The 24,558-nt window shown below is 31.7% G+C and overlaps 1 protein-coding gene across 2 annotated transcripts in view; it reads right to left on the bottom strand.

The window, feature by feature from the left end:
- Positions 1-24,558, bottom strand: part of DICER1 (dicer 1, ribonuclease III) — a 95,347-nt gene that overhangs the window by 30,499 nt on the left and 40,290 nt on the right. For both annotated transcript variants that reach the window (XM_003756574.4, XM_023504598.2), the window contains 11 exons: positions 20,870-21,038; positions 17,334-17,806; positions 15,123-15,255; positions 13,230-13,472; positions 11,939-12,093; positions 11,148-11,280; positions 9,680-9,755; positions 8,687-8,826; positions 2,137-2,316; positions 1,669-1,882; positions 1,042-1,195 (listed from right to left, as the gene is read on the bottom strand). In XM_003756574.4, coding sequence (XP_003756622.2) covers positions 1,042-1,195; positions 1,669-1,882; positions 2,137-2,316; positions 8,687-8,826; positions 9,680-9,755; positions 11,148-11,280; positions 11,939-12,093; positions 13,230-13,472; positions 15,123-15,255; positions 17,334-17,806; positions 20,870-21,038 — 2,070 coding nt within the window. The remainder of the gene's footprint in view (positions 1-1,041; positions 1,196-1,668; positions 1,883-2,136; positions 2,317-8,686; positions 8,827-9,679; positions 9,756-11,147; positions 11,281-11,938; positions 12,094-13,229; positions 13,473-15,122; positions 15,256-17,333; positions 17,807-20,869; positions 21,039-24,558) is intronic.

Raw genomic sequence — 24,558 nt, 5'->3', positions numbered from 1 at the left:
ACAAAAAGAATGTTATAAATAAGAGATTGGCTAAATAACATTATAGTAGGATTTCATGGTATTATGAAAAGGTTTTGCTAAAATTATAACAATAACATTATTTCAAGTCTTGGTAGTGACACAAAATATATACTCTTCCAATGCAAGAAAAAGTTATTTCTTTAACTTTTGACTTTATTTCCCCTTATTATCACCATGATAAATATTTGTGTTCTGATAAAACATATCTGTACCTTTTAAGAATATTATTTCTATTCAGTTTCACCAAGTTGGATAGGGCAGAAATTTTTTAAAACTGAAAAAATTACAGGATAAATATTTTAGTAAATACAAAAGTACAACCACCATTCTATTTATTCAAAAAGGATACCAAAGCAAAAGTGTAATTTAGCCCGATTCTGGCTAATCCATAGGATAACGATAATCACAAAGGATGATAAAACACTGCAGTATTTTTTGAGTCACAGAAAGATTAAGATATGCTCCACATTTTTAGTATTCTAATTCTTTGAAAATTGTGAACTTGTTTGGTCTACATAAATTTATATGATATTTACTATTTCCTGAATAAGCTGTATAACCGTATTATTCTATATGTGCCATTGTCTCCTCCAAAAAAAATTTTTTTTTAAAAGACAAAAAATAAAAACCACTCTGTCACTATAATTTATGATTTTTAATGGATTTTTCTTGGCAAAATTCTTGGGAACCATACTAAGAACTATTTCTATTCCACAAGAAGAATCTGAAATTGTAGGTAAATAGAAGGGAGGAAAAAGAAAATGCAACCAGGCAAAAACATTCTACAGAAAGTAAATACTTAAATTACTCTCTCCTTATATTAAGATCCTTTTACCATAAAATAATTGTTTGTAAACATAATTAAAGAAATTAGAGGAAACACAATTCTTGGAAATAAGAATAATAATGTTTCCATACTCATTTTTTTCAAAACCAATACATATATATATATTTGCACTGAAAAGCATATTCAAATATATAATGAAGCCATTTAAATCAGCAAAAATACAATACTCTTACCTTGGAATGATAACTGCATCCTGGTAATCTTCTAGTTTGAAAATAAAAGGTGTTTCTTTCGTATACTGAGTACTGGGAATGCCTGTACGAGCTTCAGATTTTTCAATATCATCCATGAACTTAAAGTCAATGTCCAAAGTGCTGGAGTCATTAACTAGGGGAAGGATAAAAAAAAAAAAAAAAAAAAAAAAAAAAAAAAAAAAAAAAAAAAAAAAAAAATCTTTACTTTGTTAAAAATAAAAAGGACAAATACAAGAGTTCCAATTCCGATCACACATTACCAGATTTGTCTCCAAGTTATGAATAGAAAAATAAATTTCTACATCCTAGATTTAAATTGCTTCAATACTTCAAAGGCCTGTGATTTCACTGAGACAGATCACTTCTGTCAATGTACACTACCATTCTTCTTGGAAGACAATTTCAAAAATTGCTATAGGTGAATAATTCATCACCGGTACCCAAATGGTGATGGCCAATTGGGCTTTAGCTCAGACCACAGAAATACAGTTCATCATTGGGTCCACATTTATTAAACCTTAAAATTAGCCACCAAAAAGAATTGGAGATTTTGTGAGCACAGTATAAAGTTGGAACTTCTATTCTATTTTAAGACTGAAACCTTACCAACATTAAGAGGTAGAACACAGTAGGCTGAATCAGCTTCTGTGGGTTTGAATTCTAGTGCAGGTTTTTCAAGCCGAAGAATATGTGAGAATATGTACTGGTGAAGTCTCGTGATCAGCTCAAGCATTTGTAATGACAAAGTGAAACCAGACTTCTTCAACTCAATAGATATAGTAACCTCTCCAGAGCGTGTATACACAGGAAAATGAGGAATCTAAGTATCAACACAAAAAAGCCCCCAGGCAAAAGTTAACAACTGAATGGTAATTAGAGTTATATCACCTATAAACAAATAGAAAAAAATGTATGAAATATTTAAATAAAGGAGAAATTAACACTTTTCAAACACTGAATTTAAATTTTAGATTAATAAAAGATGCCATATAAATCCCATTCTTTCTGTAAAGAATAAAGAAGAAGAGAAGTAAGTGGAAGATAATATAGAGAAGAAGGAATAAGAAATGCTACCTGAGGTATAGGTTTGGCTGTCAGTATTCCAAAGCATCTTGTGGTATCCTCTGGAGGATAGAGTTTTCTTCTCCTAAAGTTAAGCTCATCAGGTAAAGGGGTAGTTAATACCATCCCAATTACATATAAGTAACAGGGCTGATCAGGCTTAGGATAACTATTCCTCAAACATTCTGGAATCTATAGTTGGAGAGAGGAAAAATCAGAATCATTAAAACAAGCTCACTTAAACTCAATGAAATCAAGTAATTTTTCTCTAAAAGCTGCTAAGAAAAAAGCTTAAGAAATAAATACACAGCACAAGATCTATAATAATCATTCAATGAATAAATATTTGTTCAGCATCTACCATGTGGCAAGCACTGAGCTTAGCATTGAGATTACAAAAAGAGAGAAAAGACACCCACAAAAAGCTTATGATCAAATGGAGAGATGTAAAACAATGACCTTACGTTTGTTAATGCTAAAACTTTTCTTTTGCTATCTAAACTTTATGATATAGTCTTTTAAAGAACAAAATACAGTAAGTTCTTTGTTATTAAAAATTCAAGAAATTGAGTCTTCAGAAAATTCAATACCTGGTTTAGACTGGTTTACCTCGGTGGGCAGAGTATAAACTATATATGAAAAAAAATCCCTACTATTAACAAGTGGTCCTCTAGTCTTCTGCTGATCGATGACCTCTACAGAAGAACCTACTCAAGAAGATCATTCTACTTTTGAAATGCTCTAATTATTATAAATCTTTTTGTGACATGGAGCCTAAATTTGTTCCTTTACCACTTCTATCTATTGCTCCTGGCTCTGTCCTTGGGCCAAAAACAACAAATCTAAGCCTCTTCAACATGACACTACTTCAGATACTTGAAGAAAGCTACCATGGGTCTTCTCCAGATCTAAACAAACTTTATATATGTAATGGTTTCAAGACCTTCCACTATGCTGATTGCTCTTCTCTGATGCTTCTGAGTATAAAAATGTCCTTCTTAAACACGGGTCCTTGAGCTGAACACTATTCTAGATGAAGTCTGTGGAGGGCAGAACACAATGGCACTATCAGCACAGTACAAAAAATACCAAAATAACTGAGCCAAATGGATTACTGAGTTTTGGAGGTGAAAATATGTACATCAAAAGCAAAATAAAACAAAATCTTAGAGACAAAGATGCAAATAGTAAGTTGTTATTCTCTCTAAAAATAAAGATTTGGAAATTTTTAACAAAAATCCTAGGAAGTTCTGCAGACTAGTGTTGGTATATCTAGAAATCAGATCCCACCAAAAGATCACAAAGCAATCTCAAAAGTATTAACACACACTATGCTAAGTACAGCTCATACCTGCAACTCAGCCTCTGAAAGTAATTGTAGGATTACATATCTAGAGTTAGAAGATAGACCACTTAGTCTAACTACCTAATTTTACAGTTGAGAAAATGAAGGTTCAAGAAGTTTACGAAACTAATCCAAGTTCACATCAGGTAATATGCATAAAAAGCTGAATTTATAGCCAAGTCCTCTGATTCTAAAGCCAGTGCTCTTTCCACTCTGTCATGAGTATTTCTTGGTATGAGTATCAGTGATGGTTTAACTCTTCTTTGCCATTTCAGTTCTTCTCTGTTAAACCCTCTCTTTATATCCAAAAATTATATTTTCCCTGACCCAAACCACTAACATTGTATATCTTTTTACTACAGCTAAGTGGAAATGGGTGAAAGATGTTACTATCACTAAAACTTTCTCAAGAGAATGAAAAAAATCACACCAACGATCAGAGGAATAATGAAAAATGGTTCCAAGAACCCACCTAACATGTTTGACTAGATAAGAATTAAAGTTGTAAAGAAACTGGGATGTGGGCCCTTTAAGAAACAATAAAAATGCAGAATAATTCAAGTTCTCTCAAGTTCTAATAAAGACCCCCTGAGAATTACAAAGTGAAATCATGTATCAAAATTATACAAAGCAACAACAAGATTAGGTAATGACCAACAATGATGGACTTGGCTCTTCTGAATAATGAGATAATTCCAATAGATTTGGAGTGGAAATGCCAAATGTATCCAGGGAGAGAACTATGGGGACTGAATGTGCATCAAAGCATAGTATTTTCACCTCTTTGGGTTTTTTTTTTTCTTTTTCATGGCTTTTTTCCCTTTTGGTTTGACTTTTCTTTCACAACATGACAAATACAGAAATATAATTTAAAAGGACTATACATATTTGACCTATCTCAGATTGCTTACTATCTTGGAGAGGTAAGGGAGGAAAAAAGAAAAATTTAGAACACTTAAGTTTTACGAAAATGAATGTTGAAAACTATTTTACATTTATTTTGAAAAATAAAAAACTATTTTAAAAAAGACAGTTATATAGTATTAACTGAGGTTATTACTACGTACTATATTTCACACATTTAACACTTTTTAAAAAATCAAGATAGCAAACAATCTTTGCAATTCTTCTCTACCTATACTCCCCTTTCACCTAGAATGCTATTGCTGCAGTCCCTATTGTCATAATTCAATTATGTTAAATATAAGAGCAGTTAAAATATCTCATATGCTTATCAGTCCATAAACTAAATATTACCATTTTCAAGATCCAAGAGACAAGTAAAATCTATAACTGCTCCCGAATATATATTAGTTATAAAGCTTATCTTAATATATGGTTTTAAAAATACAATTGCTCATCTGTTTGAAACACATTTGACATTACTAATATCATCAAAGCTGTATTTACTTAATACCAAGAAAAACAAAAGACCTAAAAATGTTAGCCGTTAACTATTAGCATGAAGACTACTTTCCCCAGGCTTGTGTACACATATAAGTTAGATTCAAAACCAGAGAATGTTTTTCTACCCAATATATGAATTAGGTACTGATTTATTAAATATTTAATATATATCCAAGAGCAAAATACTAGAGGAGAAAGAGACTAACACTGGAATCAAGGGACTTGCCAATGGTCAAATCCTGCCTCTGACAATATGTATGCATGACCCTGTACAAATCACTTAGCCGTGGTGGACTTCAGGATCCTAATCTGTAAAAGGAAGGGTCTGAATTAAAGGATCATTACAGCTCTAGATCAATGAGTTTATGTACCTAGTCTCTGTGAAAGATATAGAAACACAAAACATAAACAATGCTTTATGGAATTAAGGAATTGTGTTCTAATTGAAGGGACACAACAAACACATGTTGAGCAGAAATATAATAATCTGTTGAAGTGTATGATACAGAATACACAGAACATTTATAAGTTCCGGAAAGGGAGTGCAATCAACAAGATAAGTAGACAACCATTTACTTATTAAGTACTAGCTGATTGGCCAGGCACTGTGCTAAATGTTGAGAATACAATAAAAGGGAAGAGAATTTTTTTTTTTAAGTACAAGTTCTCAAGGAGTTCATAGTCTAATAGGAGAGACAAAATACCAACAACTATGTATAAATAAGATACACACAAGATGAACTGGATAATCAATATAGGGAAGATACTAACATTAAGAGGGATCAGGAGGGGCTTGTTGCAGAAAGTAGAATTTTAACTGGGACATGAAAGAATCCAGGGAAGTCGAGAGACAGAGACGGAGAAGGAGAGGATTCTAGATATGAGAGACATGAAGTAAAAATCCCTGGAGTAGGGAGACAGGAGTGTCTTGTTCTAGAAACAGCAAGAAGGTCAGTGTTACTTGATTGCAAATATACATATGAAGAAGTAAAGCCTAAAATAATTGGAAAAACAGGATAGCTTGGAAGGCTAAGAAGACTTTATATCTGATTCTGGATGTAAAAAGAAGCTATTGGAACTTACTAAATGAGGAATGATAGGGAAAGTAAAGAATTGCTGTTTAGGAAGGTCAATTTGACAATTGAATGGAGGATGGCCTAATATGGGGAAAGAATTGAGGCAGAGAAGTCAACCAATATATGCTCCAGCTCCCTCTGATTGGATCCTCCCAAAACCTCCATTTTAAGGAAACAAGCCAATCCTATTTTGATTCCCCTCCAGGCTACAAAATATGACTTTCTCTACCATGTCCACTGAGCTGAGTACCTTTTTTCTGAATCTGAGTACCTTCCTTCAAGTCCTTATTAGAGTATAAGCTCCTTGAGAACAAAAGCTGATGGCTGTCTTTCTGCTTGTATTTGTGTTCTCAGAACTTGCCACAGTGTTGGAACATAGTAAGTACTTAGTAAATGCTTACTGACTTGATTTTATTGACTTGACTTCCTATATGAAATGTTAGACTTTTCTCCTTTGAGTAATCAAGGACTTCATTGAAGATGCTCACATTATTCCCCCATGCCTGAAATGCATTCTTTTCTTACAACCTCTTGTCATGCTCAGATTTCTTCATAACTCAGTTCAAATCCCACTTGGTGTAAAAAGAATGCTTTAGATCCTTATAATAGTTATCAATGCTTTTCTATTCTCAAACTACCTTGTATTTATTTACCTGTTTTTACAGATGAACATATATACAAACTTCCCCCCAAAATATAAACTCTCTGAGGATAAGCATAATTTTTTTTTCATTTTTGTATGCCTATTACCTATAAACAGGGTACGATACAATACAAATGCAGGGTGCAGCAAAGTAGTTAAGTGATTAATAAATATTTGTTGAATTGAACTGCTTTATGATTAGGCTTAGTGCACTGTCATATACAAAAAGCAACAAGTATAGGACCTGATCATCTACAGGGAATATCGCTTCCATTTAGAAATTGGACTTTCCAATGAAGTTAAGATTGCACAGTAGATAAGAGAGTAGTTCCTGGAGTCAAAAAGTCTCCTCTTCCTGAGTTCAAATCTGGCTTCAGCAATTCCAGTAGACTTCTGATGGAAAGAGCCATCACAAAAGAAGACTGTGAAGACTGAATGTGTTATTTTTACCTTTTTTGTTGTTGTTTGCTTTTTTTCTCTCATATTTTTTCACTTTTGGTTTGATTTTTCTTGCACTGAATGATAAATATGTAAATGTGTTTAGAAGAATTGTGCCTATTTAATATATATTGGACTGCTTGCTGTCTTAGGGAGGAGAGTGGAAAAGAAAGAGGTAGAAAAATTTAGAACACAAGGTTTTGCAAAGGTGAATGTTGAAAACTATCTTTGCATGTATTTAGAAAAATAAAATACTCTTAAAAAAAAAATCTGACCTCAAACCACAGTTAACTAGTTGTATTAACAACTAGTGCAAATCACTTACTACTGTGCAAATCACTTAGTACCCATTTGCCTTTGTCTCCTCAACTGCAAAATGAACTGGAGAAGGAAATGGCAAAGCATTCCAGTATCTTTGCCAAGAAAAACCCAAATGGAGTCACAAAAAGTTGGACACAACATATGGATCCTAGGAGGCTTAATTTTTAATCACCAAAAGTTACTTAATGATAATGTCTATGAGTCATGGAATACCATGATTTCAGAAAAATCACAACTGTAAATAACCAAAAAGGTGGGTTGGGTAAATCCTCTATATGATTGTAGGAAGAGCACAGACAATAACACAGAATGAGTAGTTGTAAATACTACAATCTTTTACACTCTTGTAGGAACTAATTACATTCATGTTCTCACACTGAAGTAATAGGAGTAGATTCACACTGTAAAGTACTCATTCTCTTATATTCTGTAATCCAGGGACACTGGCCTTTTTACTGTTCCTCAAATAAAATATTTCATCTCCCCATTTTAAGCATTTTATCTGGGTTTTTCCCCATGCCTGTCATTCTCCCCTTCTCATCTCTACCTCCTGGATTCCTTCAAATTCCAGCTTATAAAAAAGACCTTTTTTGATTCCCCCTTAATGCTACTGCTTTCCCTCTACTGATTATCTACAATTTAACCTCTATATAATTTATTTCTACACAGTTGTTTGCATGTTGTCTCCTTCAGGCTCTGAGCTCCTTAGGGACAAGAACTGTCTTGTATTTATTTGTATCTCTAGTTCTTAGCATAGTGCCTAATATAAGTGCTTATTGTGTGACTGACTATACATATGATATATATATATGTATATATATATATGTTTGATTCTCACAAAAACTGTATATAGGTAAGAATAAATAACTTATTTATTTCACATTATAGATGATTAGGCAAGACATCTAGATCAGAGGATATCATAACAAAAGAAGAGATAAGAAGGTCTCAGGGACAATGAGGAGACTAGCCTTGCTGAAGCAGAAGGCAGGTATTGGGTAAAAGTGGAATGTAGTCAGAGGGAAGGTGTGAATCTTAACTGTGCCACTTACACTGGTATATGGCCTTGTGCAAATTACTCCAACTCACAGAACCCCCATTTCTACCTTTAAAATGAGGATATATATGTATATATATTTATAGTATACATCACAAAGAAAGCAATTTACAAATCTTAACTGTATTGCATAAATGCAAGTTATTATGATATAAATCTAAACTATCAAAAGAGGCTCAAACTACTAAAAGTTAAATAAAGGATTTATATTTGATATTGTAGGAAATAAAGTTCCAAAAGATGTCATATCTTTATCCAATATAATCAATACTAACTGCTTTGGGGTAACACTGCCTTCTTTTTGTGGAGCCTGGTCGACCTGGAACGCTGGTTTCTTCTTCATCATGCAAATCAAGCTCTTCCTCATATTTAACAGTCTCTTTTCCAACTGGCATCAAATGATCATCTAATTCACCTGTTCATTAACAGAAAAAAGAAAATTGGCATACATAATATAAGACTTCTCTCACAGTAAAATTACTAAGTATGTTCACTAGAGAGATTCTAGAAGCACTTAAAATGAATTCATCATTGTTGATTACATTTTTGAACAAAGGATCACAGTTTCAGCTCTAGGAGAGACTTTAGAGGCCAATGAATGCAACATATTATTTTACAGAAAAAGAAACTGAAGCACAGAAAGATCAAATAGCTTGCCCAGAATTAAAGAGCTAACAAATGTCTGGGGTGGGGTTTGAACAAGAAATATCTTATTCCTGCAAATGCCAACATTAAAATTTGCTTTTCATTCATAACAATGAACTAAGTTGAAATCATCTAAGTGAATGGCTGTCAAATTTTCCACAGCTATCTAAAGGATAGCTGGCTGCCATGGCAAGGACAAGAGGGATATATGAAATATATTTTTAATTATGCTATTTCTAAAATGATGCAAATCAATGGTATTTTTCCCCACAAAAAAAGTAGGAATATTATTTTAAGACTTGTTTGCTGAGGCAACTATAGAGTATATGCATACTTCATATATGATGCAGTGGATAGAGTAATGACCCTGGAGTCAGAAGGCTCTGACTACTCAAACACGTAACACTCCCTAGCTGTGTGATCCTGGGCAAACCACTTAACCCCAACTGCTTTGCCAAAAAAAAAAGTTATTAAAGAATTTTCTTTACCTAAAGTACACCATCAGCAAAATGACATCCCTACAAAATACAAATTTAGATACCTACTAACATTCAATATTTCCATCCAAAGGTTTTATTCATGCTTTTCTGTATTCATGTTTGTTACCTTTCAAAAATCCTTACCAATTTTGTGCAGTTTTTCACAGCAAATGAGAGCTACAACTCTTTCAGCCAGTCTTGCACAACTCATTGGTGGACCCTGAAAATAATGAGGCCTTTAATTTGTATACAAGCATCACTAAGTTCTCAACTCCATTCATTGAAAAATAGACAATACATGTTTTTCCTGAAAATAATTTTGTAAAAGTTCCCTTTACTAGACATTATAAAATCCTCTATTTTTAGAAATAGTGGAATGTCTCCATATAAGAGAAGATGCACTTTTACAAATTCTTATGGAAGAACAAAAGGAAGTTATCATTATTGTAGTTTTAAATTGTGATTCGATTAATTTTTTTAAAAAATAGCTTTTACACATAAGAAACTCTTTATTCCAGCCATAAATCACAAATATAATAATCAATTATGTAGCTAGAGACCTATTTTACTACATATAACTATAATATGAGTTACTAGTGATGATACCTAATTTTTAATGTGGAATAAGGAATAGGCTTTATCTTTGCTGCTCTAGAAAACTGGTTTATAAAGGAGCAACAGATGAAAGCTAGGCAGATTTCAACACAATATAAATAACCCGTTTATTTTAAATTCATATTTGATTCCATAAATTAAACTATAAACAAATATGAACACTGCAGGATACAACGATCAGGAGGATCATATATGAAATTATGAACTTCTATTCATGCTGTTAGAGAATACATTAAACTTAATACAGTAGAGACAAAATAATCCTGCTTCCATCCTTTCTATATGACTTGCATGTACTATGCTATACTACTACTTTTTTTCCTGCATCTTTATCTCTACCTACTGCTGTAGTCAGTAGATGCCTACACTTAAAACAAATTAATCTAACTGAGCAAAAAAAGATTAAACTGGCCATTTTTAAAAATGTGTATCTTATTCAACACTTCTAGTTCACCAGCATTCTGCCAAAAAGTGAATAATATTCATCATTTGTGTTCTGAAGTGACATATTGCATTTAAAAAAAAATTAAGAGTCTTTCAATAACCTAGTATGATATTTCAGAAATATTCAAACAGAAGGTGAAATGTACTTGCCAGGAATACTGAAGAAGGGATCTCTGAAAAGGCTTGGAAATTAAGACTATATGAGACAATGTTAGACAATGAGTTATAAGGTCCTTTCCAAATGTAAAACTGTATGAATGATATAAAAATAGTTCTTAGGTATTTCTCCTCTTCCACATGGATGTATCCTTCTAATCAATAATGTTTAATATATGATAATTTTTTTGGTGGGTGATGTCCTACTTATTATTTACATTCATACAAATAACAGGGATAGATCTTAAAAGTGTAAGTTTAAATTACAAAACAAAATAATTAAGAAAAATTGAGAAAAAAATGAAATGTGATTTGTATGGCTTCTTCTAAAGTAGAAATTACAACACAAAGAAATAATACTCAATAGATTCTATACACATAACTTTTCCATACTCACAACAATGGCAGCTCGGAGAGGTGAGTTAATTGGCAGATAGAGAGTTGAATAAAATGTACCATCTGACAATTCACGGGTTTTACACTTAGGAGCTAGATGAGTAAATGGATCACTTGGTAATCTTGCACAATATCTATGAAGAAAAAAAAAATTCTAAAATTGGAAAATATATTATTTTCATTACCTTGAATATGAACTCAGTTTGCAACTAAGTACTATAAAAACTACTAAAAGGAGTGTGATCTATAACAGCATTATATCAGTGTTTTAATATACTGATCCTGCTATGCACTTGAACAGAATACATCATACTACAAAAGCCATATTAAGAAAACTAAGTGCTCAGACTCAAATAACTTTTTATAACATCTCAAAAAAAATAAATTGGCATGACAATCTGGTGTTACTGCTTTGAAAAAAATCTAATTTCACTTGATAGTTATGTACTTTAAAAAGGAACTATTATACATAATCAAACAAAAATGGAATCCATCAATCCAGAGTTGCCAATGGATGCTTAAACATTAGCTCACCTTTTTTTTTTAACCTTTTATGCAAAATTTGAGATTTTTTTAAAGTGTACTTTTTATACATATCATGGCTAGGCTTGGTACAAATAGCTAATGAGTTTTGTGAAAGTATACCACTTATTTGGAACTGGATATTTGGTATGATTTAGGTAGATCTAAAATGACACTGTTTCACTTTTAAATCTACAAAACTTGTAATAACCATTACAAGTGGTCTTTTTTTTTAGTCTTGAAATAAACACAAATGATGTAGTACCATACCTATTTATGTGTCCAATGGCTGTATTAATTGTGACTCGTGGACTTCCATCATCTGGCCTCAAAACATATGGTGGGAAAATGTCATCATCATCCACAATAGGTTCAGTTTCAGTCTCACCAGTATCAACTGACTTCGAACATTTATTTCTTAAAATCTGTATTTTTTAAACATAGAATTTCTGATAAGAACAAATTCTGTTCTGGTCAGTTCTCTCTGTCTTTTTACACACCAATCCTTAACAGGAATTCATTTCTTTATCCATGACCCTTTCTCACTTCAAAACCCTAAATTTACATTTCCAAAAAGGTTTCCCAATTACTTCCATGCCATATTCCTGTCATGATCCTCTTCAACAATGAAGAACAAACAACAACAATATAAGGATAAGAATAGCTATACTATTTTATTGGTTCACATGAGGAGCTGGAAGAGATGATCTTGGGAGTCCAAAGGCTCTTAATCTGAGATCCATAAACCTAATGACTACATTTCAAAATAATCTGTTTCCTTTAAATTCTTAGGTATTTTACTTTATATTTTTAAAAACATTATTTTGATGTTACCATAGTCTAACAAATTGTCAAATGACACATCCATGCCACAAAAAAGATTAAGATCTCCAATCCTTTCATTTAATAAATAAGAAAATTTATTAGAAATCTGGAAGAAGTAGGCTTTAAAGACAGGTTTGGTGTTCCTTACATCAAACTATGTTCCTTCCTTTGTTGTGAGGATCAAAATAAGATCATGTCCACAAAGAGATATGTAAACATTAAACTGCTATATGAGACAATTACTATTATTCAGTTTATCATATATCCCTTACACTAATTCAATCCATAGTGAACCCTTTAAGATAACATCTTTTCCAAAAAACCATTCTCAGTCAAACACAATTTTATTCTAATTGGTCTCAAAATTTCCAATTTATACTATTTATTTTCCTGACACAATTGGGGTTAAATGACTTGCCTTGGGTAACATTTGAATTCATGTCCTCCTGACTTCAGGGATGGTGCTCTATCCACTGTGCCACCTAGCTGCCCCCAATTTATACTATTATTGTGCCATACCTATTATGCTATTTCAAGGAACTTGAGATCTATACTGATGTGTTAAATTTAGCTCTTCATGAGACTAAAAGATATTTGATCTTCTATTCCTGTGTTCCTCTGTGTTCCATGACAGTGTTGACTACAATGTTTAACATATCATATTTAAAAGTTTATATATTGAGTTCTATTGAAATACTGTTTGAACTGCTTGATACATGTATATATGAAAACCTACCTTTTCAATAGCTTTGTAGGTTTTGAGATCTTCTTCAAAACTTTTTATTTTGTCTGAATCAGCTAGCATAATATAATTAGAGATGGGTGCCCTTGCTCTTCCCTTGGATTGTACATAAGATCGGTATTCCGTGGGCAAATCAAAACGAACCACCAAGTTGCATTTTGGTATGTCAACACCTTCCTCTACAATACTGGTTGCAATAAGAAGGTTGGTCTCATGTGCCCTAAATTTCCTAAGTACCTGTAAATAGAAAAAAGTCCCAAGATATAAAAAGTTCTTAAATTGCAGAGCCATCAGTATAACAGAAGTTAAAACAACATGTAAGAGTGAGTAGTTAACAGCAATTAAATCTAAAAACTGGTAAGCAAATTGATGCCATTCTTTTAATACATATAATGTACTGAGTATTCAGAGAACAAACTAAAATGATAACCGCACAGTAAAGGAAAGAAAAACAGTCTAAATATACAAAGTATATCTCAAAATAAGAGCCATAAATCCCAGCATTTAATTGGAATGCTTTCCAATTAAGTGTCCAAATGTACTGTAACTCTGCATAATCTTTTAAGTATAGTTTTTCAAATATGCTGATCTCAATCCTCTAAACCTGTCAAATTATTTGCAATTATATACTGCAGACACCTGTTTATTTTATTTTTTGTAGACTCATCACAGCAACTATGATAAGCAATCATGGTAAGGAGCTTTTTAAGCAAAAATTTTCATTCCATTTTTATACAAAATTTTCTAATATACCAGATTCAACAATTTCTTTTTTTTAATTAAAAAAGCTAAACAATGAGCTAAGTTTTAAAAAGCTGAAATAATAGGATTGGTTGTGAATAGTGTTATAAAAGTTTCATCTGTAAAAATGATTCAAGAACTATATCACTCTACTTGTTTAATTGAAAAAAAAACTTACAAATCTGAAAATGTTTTATTATTTTTCCAACAACACTATTTTACCTCAAACTTTATGCTTCTTTACAAGGATATAACTGATACCTGGGCATTAAAGATGGTAATAAAAATCACATCCACAAATTCTATATATGTAAGTTTATTTTTTATTATTTTTTTATTTTTTTTGTTTTAATAGCCTTTTATTTACAGGATATATACATGGGTAACTTTACAGGATTAACAATTGCCAAACCTCTTGTTCCAATTTTTCACCTCTTACCCCCCCTATATATGTAAGTTTAAAAAGCATTCAGAAAGCTCTAGATCAAACCATTAATTCAGCTTGGTATAACTTGCTACAAAGGTCTTTAATTGTAGTTTATTAATCTAAAGAAAAATTAAGAAGTTTTTTTTTCTTTGAAATTATAGTTGAATGACTAATATGAAATATATTTAATATGATTGTAAACATATAACCTATATAAGATTGCTTGCTGTCTGGTGGAAGAGAGGAATAAGGAGGAAAAGTTGGAACTCAAAATCTTATAAAAATGAATGTTGAAAACTATCTTTTCAAGTAACTGGAAAAAATAAAATATTATTAAGTAGAGAAAAAAAAAAGAAAAGAAACAGACTTAGCCTTAAGATAATAGGGACCAGTATAGTCACTATTATATTATTGTCCTTTTTCTTAGATTAACAGAATAATTAACAAATAGACATTGTCCATGAATAAGAAAATAAATTGTACTTGAAATCATCATCACCCTCTGAAGCAAAATGAAATTACTGATGACAGATGTGCTAACTTTTTGGACAACTTTTCAAGTAGAGTATGACTTGATTTAGAGCTTTTAAATGATAAAGATATCTTCTGTATAAATATTGTATTTCAAACAAATGCTAAGATTCTAAGTAAAAGATCTAAAGACAGAATTTGTCTGGGTAAATCCTAAGTTACTAAAAAATTGTTTTTGTTCAAATTACCTCTTCCTGTTTTCTGAATTCCACTTCCATCTGTTTGTTACGAGGCTGATTCTTTCCAATGCCATGTCCAGTTATAAAATTGCTGCTAATATAAGCCAGCTCTGGATCTTGTTTGCCAGCTTCTTTTATCAATCTAAGAACATTAAACATTAATTTGGAAGTTAAACATACCTAAGGATTTTTTTTTAAAAGAAAACTTTTTGTTAATAAAGTCTACATGAAAAGTTTAAGTATGAATGCCCATCTCCTCCCAATACATATTAGATGGTCTTGGTATTCTGTACTTTCTCTTCTTAAATGTTTTGTTTGTTAGGCAGAAGTTTATAAAGATATCAGTGGAGCTAATTTCTTCAGGAAATGCTGGAAAATAATTTGTGTAACTCTATGCAGAGCTTTGTGAAGTGTAAGAAATACCATTTACACAAAAGGAAATGGCCATATTGATGCAAAAGAGTATTTATTCACTCAACAAAAATTTATTATGTACTGTGCTGGATGCTGACAAAAACAAAAAATGCCTATCCTCAACAGACTTATATTCCACTGAGGAAACAACATATATACAAATACAAAATAATTTCAACAAGTGCTCACAAAATTGGAGTAAGATCAGGAAAAGCTTCATTTAAGTGGTGACTCTGAGGTGTTCTTTGAAAAAGCTACAAGGATTTCACATGACAACAGTGAATAGGAAGAACAATGCAGATATGAAAGAACAACAACTTAAAAGCAAAAGCAAAAAAGAATTGTCAGCTACATAAAGGATCCAAGTAGTCACCTGGCTTATAACAAAATGTGTAAAGTGAAAATAAAGGAGTAGGTGGGAACCAAACAGTGATCTTTAAATATGAAACTGAGAAATTTTAATTTTATCTTAGAGGTAATAAGGAACCACTGAAAATAACTGCATTGGACAGCATTTTAACAAGAAGAATTACAACTTCTATAGACTCAATTGCTTCAGTTGTACAGGGTTACAAGAAAAGCATTAAGACCTAAAGGACATACAACCTAGTAATCTGCTCTCTCTAAGGTTTTCTAAAGGCATTAGAATTCTTAAAAATAATGTGGATGTTTTATTTCCTTTAACTTGGACATTTTACTTAACCTACAACTTTATGTGTGGTATTGATATTTCAATACTTTCAGGACCTATGATTTAATCAGCTCTATCATATCTGAAAAATAAAAACTTGTATCATTCAAGTATATGGAACTGTTTCTCAGTTTCTATCAGTACTATACAGAAGAATAAGGTTCAATGTGTAATTTCTGAATCAGACCATAATAAAATGTTTTAAAATCATTTTATAAAGCAGAATGAATCTACATGAAAAAGCAAAATGAACATTTTTATTAAATGCTTCAATAATGTTGCCTAAATATCCAGAAAAAAGTATTTTTTAAAGAATTGTTAGCTAACACTAGTCATTTAATTTAAATAAGTCACTCAACTCTCTAAGCTGGGTTTTCCCTTGCTTATAAAATGGAGAGGATAAACTATGTGGTAGCAAATTACATTTCTAAAGCCAAGATCAAGAGTTCTTGTCCTTGTGGTGGGTCACAGAAAATGAAGCCAAGTGAGATAAATGGTTCAGAGTTCTGTGTGACTTCCCCAGGGCCACATGGCCAGCAAGTGTTTAAGGCCAGATTTGAACTCATTAAGATGATTCTTCCTGACTCTAGGATCTGGTACTCTATCCACTTAGTCATCTAGAATCCCTAAATATACTATCAACAGCTAAAAGAAAATTAAATATATTACCTTTTTATTGTATATTCATCACAAACAATATATATTTTCAACACATGTAAATTAAAGTTTAAATATTCTGCTACAGATATTCTAATCCATTTAGCTGAAAGTAATACTCTTTGATTAAATAGAAGCAATTCTTAAATAACAAGTTTGGGGCAGAGTTCCTGGTAGCCTCCACAGTGAGATTTCAATCCTACAGTAATTAGCCAAAGAAACATAATCTATTATAAGAGATATATGATTTTGAATTAATTTATACCATTCTTATATTCATTTCAGATTCCTCAAAATGTAAATTTTCCTCTTCTCAACTGTTTAACAATTATATAAAAATGTGATATTATAAACATATCTGTAATATTTGTTTGCTCTCAAGTTTTTCCATGTATTAGTATAAAAATGAAAAATATAGCTTTTTTCTACAATAGAAAAACTATTAATCATAGTGTTACCTGTTTAAAACAACTGCTGTATATCTTCTCTCCACAAAAATAATACCACATAAAATATTGGTAAATGGAGAGGGAAAATTTGTCTCTGGCTTCTCTTTTTCTTCAATTTCTTCATCCTCATCATCATCTTCAGAATCACTCCAAGACACATAATTATCTTGATTCCTATTATTATACCATTCAACACTCTCAAACTGCTGCCGCTCATATGGTTTATATTTACGTAAAATTTCAAGCAGTTTTATTACTTTCGGTGTAACAAATTTCAGGTCAAGTGAGGCAGGTGAGAAGTGCTCTTCACAGAGTGCATGTATTTTCCTTAAGAAAGTGTCTGTAAACAATAAAAATTTCCTGTGCAGCTCCTCTTGCTCATGTTTGATATATTTCTGAAGTTCTCTTACCATCATCCCAGCTACCTTATCTGTACACCAGGGTCCCAGAACCACCAATACTGCTCGGCAGTCTGAAAGAATCTAAAAAATATATAATTTTTTTTTTAAAAGTGAAAAAAAAAGGCAAACAATAATGATCTGAAAATTCACAATGGTAAGCTTTCATTTCTCAAACTCTCTGCTAATAAATTTATCTCACTGACACAAAATAAATTACTTAAAGATTAAATTTCCCTTTCCAGATCTAGCATTCCATTTTTCTATTACAACCTACAGATGAATCACAACTCATCTGAATATAGGCTATAAAATCATAAAACATTAAAAATAAAAAATGCAAAGTATAAGCTTAAAAGCTTATACTTCATGAAGTAAAAATTTCAAGCTTGTTAGCTCACTTTTATTATCATTTTTTATGTCTAACTCATGGACCATTTCAACCTTATCTTGTTATAGGGTGTTAGGTGTTAATCAATGCCTAATTTCTGCCATACTATTTTCCAATTTTTTTCTGCAATTTATGTCAAATAGTGAGTTCTTATCCCAGAAGTTGGGGTCTTTGGGTTTACCAAACAGTAGATTACTATAGTCATTAACTATTGTGTCTTGTGAATTTAACCTATTCCATTGATAAACTACTCTTATTTCATAGCCAATACTGAATGATTTTGATGATCACTACTTTATTATAGTTTTAGATCTGATATAAACTAGTCCACCTTGATTTGCATTTTTTCCATTAATTCCATTGAAATTTTTGACCTTTTGTTCTTCCAGATGAAGTTTGTTATTATTTTTTCTAACCCTGTTATTTTTGGCAGTTTGAGTGATATGGCGATGAATAAACAGATTAATTTAGATAGAACTGTCATTTTTATTATATCAACCTACCCATGAGCACTTGATATTCTTCCAAATGTTTAGATCTAACTTTATTTGTGTGAAAAGTGTTTTATGATTGTGTTCCTATAGTTCCTGACTTTGTCTTGTCAAGTAGACTCCCAAATATTTTTATTATCTACGGTTATTTTAAATGGGGAATTTATCTTTGTGTCTCTTGCTGCTGGACTTTGTTAGTAACATAGAAATGCTGATGATTTATGTGGATTTATTTGTGTATGATGCAACTTTGTTAAAGTTGTGAATTGTTTCTAGTAGTGTTTTAGTTGATTCTCTAAGTATATCATTATATCATCTGCAGAGTGATAATTTGGTTTCCTCATTACCTACTCAATTCTTTTCATTTCTTTTTTTTCCTCTATTACTAAAACTAACATTTCTAATACAATCTTTAATAGTAATGGTGATAGTGGGCAACCCTGTTTCAAACCTGATCTCACTGGGAATGATTCTACTTTACCCACATTACATATGATGCTTGCTGATGGTTTTAGATAGATTTGTTAGCTCACTTCTAAGTAAATAATACAAAAGGTAATAAGGAAGAGTCAATTTAATTTAAGAAAAACAACAATGAAGGGAATTTTAAGCTAAATTTATCCATAAAGAGGGTCCTTTACTACGAGGATTTCAATAAGAAAAGTCAAGAACATTTCTAGTCAGGGTCTATACAATAGACTATTTACATGTATTTTGACTTTTCCGAATTAGTACAGGGCCTCTTAACCTGGAAAATAAATATAAATATATAGATAGATAGATATACATATGTATCTATCTATCTATCTATCTATATATATATATAGGAATATTGTGTAGGAAAGCAATAAATATAAATATATATCTATATATATATAGATATATAGATATATAGATATATATAGGAATATTGTATAGGAAAGCAATTAAAATTCATTTTCACTAACCTTGAATGATATGACATTGTCTTCAATTATTTATTTTAAAAACAAAAAACATATACTATTTTGAGAAGAGGTCTCCAGTTTTTACTTAACTACCAACAAGGTCCACAACCCCTTCTCCCCCACTACCCATACACAAGGTTAAAATCCCCTGGAATAGAGGAATATTGAAATGAATAGGAAATATTTATAGGGACTAACATGAAAACTAACCTTAATTAAAAAGTATAATCTGACTTTTTAGAAGTAATTCCCAGAAACTGGTTCCTTATTTTCCTGTGGGTTTGCTTTAAAATACAATGAAAATATACAAAATATACTTCTGATATATACAGAATACAATGAAGAACAAGGCTATGGAATATAACATTTGTTCCACTGGATTTAGAACTTAGAAACTTGTATTTGAAATCTGTCTCTGACACCTGATCCTATATCTTCTAAGCAAATCACTTCTTCTCTTTGGGTCTCAAATTTCCTACATGTAAAACAAGTTAGTAGGCTTCTATTAACTCTAAGGTTTCTTTCAACTGTAGGTTTCTATGATCCTAAAAGCATGAACAACTGAAAGAACCATCTTAACCTACATAATTACATAGCTGACAGAGATCTTTTTTAATCCTGAACAATACATACACACATACATATATAAAGCAAATAAGAATTAATTCAATTTTAAAGTTCAAAGCAAGAACTCAGTTAAGTCATGACTAGTTGGAAAAATTTATTACAAAATTTTGTAGCTGATAAAAGACTTAAGCTGGTGTGAAACCATTTCTCTAAAATAAATGTGCTTTGTTCAAGTGTGCTGTTTCCTTTTTGACTTGCAAAAAACTATGTATTCAGGAATTAGGAATCTTACTCATATATAGTATTAACAAGAAAAAAAAATTTAAAAGAGAAAAAAGATGCATACATTTTAATTTGAAAAGAAAAAAATCTATTTTAGAATATTCTTTAATAAAAAAATTATACTAGCTTTCTATCTTCTACTACTAGAATACTGTTGTTGTTTTGTCTTTCATTCTTGAAGAGAACCATGTTATCAGGGAGGTGATGCCATGACATGCAAGTGGATTGGATTTAAGTGAGGGAGAGCTGTATAAGGTCACCATCCTCCCTTTCCCCTGAAGAGCCATTTGGATCCAATAGCAAGATACAGATCAAACACTGAAAATTTATTTGTCTAACTTCTTAACCATAAAATTCAAATATTTTTAAGTCACAAAATTATAATATTCAGTTTAATGAAAAATGGCAAAGAATGAGCACGAAACAACTAAAGCAGTCTTTTCCTATTAGCAAATATTTATGCTCTTACCTGTTTAGAAATTAATATAGAATCCTTTTCTTTTGAATGCACAGATATGTTGCAGTCATTGAGAAAATTAAGTGCTTCATCCAATTCCTTTAGCAGCCTTTCATAGAGCCCACTAGTATCAGTATATGGTCCACAATCTACCACAATCTCACATGGTTGAGAAGTATATCTTTAGGATTAAAACAAACACAAATATTCATCAGCAACAAAAGCAATAATGAAAATACAACTTTACAATTTTTCTTAACACTGTCATAGAAAATTTAGAACTATCATAAAAAATATTGTTCATCCATCACAGAATTTGTAATTATAAAGTATAATTTCAAAGTCTGACTCTTTCTATACAGCAAATACCTATTTGGACATGTATACATATATGGTACTTAACTTATACCTTAACATATTTAACATGTATTGGTCAACCTGCCATCTGGGGGAAGGGGTGGGGGGAAGGAGGGAAAAAATTGGAACAAAAGGATTTGCAGCTGTCAATGCTGAAAAATTACCTATGCATATATCTTGTAAATAAAAAGTTATAATAATTAAATTAAAAATATATTATAGAATATAATATGAGGCATCATGGCTGTTCTCCATTAGTGTCAACTTAAAAAGCCTAGACATTTACCCAAAAACATCTCAAACTTCTCTTAATAACTCAACAGGAGGTTTTCAAAGATAAACTTAACTGAAAACTTGTTGAAACCACTAATACTTTTAACATATTTCTTTGGATAATAACTTCTCTGGCTTTATTATTTTTTGTGTATGTGTAAAACAGGATATTCCTTTTCTTGATGAAAAGAAAAAGCTCTTCTCCAAGATTAGTCCCAGTAATTAAATGGAAGAGAATAGGCAGATTCTATTTGGAAAAATTTCCTATTTGGTAAGCTGTACATGGCTTTCAACAATAACCCAAGCACAAAAATTAATCTCTCACTCAAATGTGGTCCTGGATAATCTCTTAAATTAGGATTCTTATAATATTGCAACTTCCAAAGAATCTAAGTTGTAAGTGATATAATCAAATTAGATAGGAAGAACAGAAGCAGGCTATAAAGTATAACAAAATTGGAATGGTAGAGGGGAAAGGAGATTATAAAGGGCTTTGAAAACCAAATAGAGGAATTTGTATTTGATCTTGAAGCTGATGATGCCATGGGATTTCACTCTAGGGGTGTAGCAAAGGAGTGGAGTGAAATAAAGGGATAACTATGTCAAACTTGTGTTTTAGGAAGATCATTCCAACAGCTATCTAGAGGAAAGAGTGCAATAGAGAGACTTGTAACAGAGAAACCAACAAGCAGACTACTGAAATAATAAGTGATGAGAGCCTATATCAGAGGAGTAGAAGATATATTTGAGAAATGTTAACAAAGTAAAATTGATAAAAGATTACATTAGGGAAGTTAGGAAAGGGATAATGTTTTGGGGGAAAAGATTGATATTTCAGTTTTAGGCATGGTGAGCTTACAACGTCCAAAGGAAATCCATTCTAAAATGTCCAATATAGAATTGAAGATATGAGTCTGAAAGTCAGCAGAGAGGTTAAAATTGGATAAGTGGATTTAAGATTCACTGATAGAGAAACTATAATTGAATCCATGAGAACTGATGAGATCACCAAGGGATATAGAGCAGAGGGAGAAGGGAAAGTGGCATAGAACACAGCCTTGTGGGCCACTCAGCAAACAGAACTTGGATAAAAATCAAAGGCGACAGAAGGAACAATGATAGGTAGGAAAAGAAACAAAAGAAAATAATGTCTTAAAAATCTAGAGAGAACAGAGTAGAAAAAACCTTTAGAATTGATAATTAAGAGACTACTAGTAACTTTAGAGAGAATAATTTTTGTTAAATAATTAGATTAGAGGCCATACTATAGAAAGCTGATGTTAGTCACAAGAGGAAAAAAATATATAGAATGCAGCTGGCAGGGATTAACAGATCAGGTAAAGCTTTTCTGAAGATGGACAAAACATAGGCATTTTTGTAGACAATAGAGAAATAGTAAATAAGAATCTGAAGTGAGAAAGTACGAATGATGGAGGAAACATTATGCTAGACAAGAAGGAACAGAATGGACTTACTTGTGCAGGAATCATATAGGCAAGGAGAACATACAGTGGCAGAAGGAATCTGGATGATATGAGATGAAGAGAGGAGGGGAAAAAAGGGACTTCTCAGCTAATGTCCTCAATACAACTTAAGGAAAATACCAAAAAGCTCCTCTATTTAGTCCAGAACTGGGGGGAAAAAGACATCTAAAAACATGAAAATGTTATGAGAACATGGATTGCCAAGGAAGCCAAAAACCAGACTGAATACAATAAATGGGTTTCAAAGTCAATAGAATTTCAGTTCTAATCTCATGGAGCAACTGTAGTGACCAATAAGTCAATTGGAAGGAAAACTGAGATGGCTCCATCCTGGGCAATGAGTATATACTTCATGAGGCTGAAAGTTAGTCTATGGGACTGCCCGGAGACAGAAATGTACAATACCAGATAACATTCTGAGAGATCCTCCAAGACTCCTAAAGCTAATATAATCAACAATAGTTGGCAGGAATCTATCAATGCTCCATCAGGAAATAATGCCAACTCCCCCTTGGTGACCACAAGAAAATAGAAATGGAGACACTGCTAAGGACAATAATCAAGTTAAGTTCCCAGAAGAATATGAATGGAAAAGCTAGGAATTTGAGCAGAGACCAGGCTTTTGTCCCAAATCTGCCCATTCAAATAGGCTAGAGTGATAGGGAGGGCCAAGAACCAGCCAACATGATCCAAAACTATAGACAGGCAATGACAGTCAAAATATATTAAGTACAGAATTAAGCAAAGCCTGGTTCCAGCACAAAAACCAAATATATAAAGGGAGTTTTATAATGTAGTTTTAGGTTTCAATCCTATCCTTTTTCAGCCACTGTTTTACAAGACTTAATATTATTAATTTAACTATTTTCATGTATTTTTTAAAATTAATAATGTTAAGTTTTATAAAACAGTACCTGAAAAAGGATTTGAGTTGCCCTCTATTCTTTCTCTAATTTCAATCATACTTATTTCAAAGAACTCTTAAAATATCCTTGTCCCTTTTCATGAAGTCTTGAACATGCTTTCTGTGATTTATTTTTATAAGATGGGACAGAAAATAGACCTTAATCTACAGATTTCAAGTCAGCAATGGGGTAAACAACAAACAATAGTATTTAATTCAAATATTTGTTTAGTTTACAGGACACTGAACTAAAGGCTGGATATATAGAAGGGGGAGGGGAAATGGGAAGATCTTCAGAAAAGGTTTCACAAAAGAGGTAACTGGGGGACCCTTAAAGGATGATTAGAATCCTAAGGGTAGAGGTAAAGAGAAATACAGTTGAGAAATAAGTAAAGGATAATATAAACATATATATAAAGTCTGGAAAGGTAAACTGGAGTCACATTGTATTTCGATTCAAAAGAAAAAAATTATTTTATTCTAAAAGTAATAAGAAACCACTTGAAGATTTTAGTCAAGAGAATGAAAAGATCATGTCTATGCCTCAGAAATATTATTTTGACAATAATGTAGAACACAGATTAGAAAAGGGAAAAGCTGAAATCAAAGAGGCCAATTGAGAAGTAATTACAATAATACAGATAACAAGTAATTTTTAAGAGGCTGAACAATATCTGTGTGGA

This window comes from Sarcophilus harrisii, chromosome 2 (genome assembly GCF_902635505.1).
Source record: "Sarcophilus harrisii chromosome 2, mSarHar1.11, whole genome shotgun sequence".
Taxonomy (NCBI): domain Eukaryota; kingdom Metazoa; phylum Chordata; class Mammalia; order Dasyuromorphia; family Dasyuridae; genus Sarcophilus; species Sarcophilus harrisii.
Note: the sequence above shows the minus strand (reverse complement) of the source record. Positions and strands in the feature narration are given on the sequence as shown.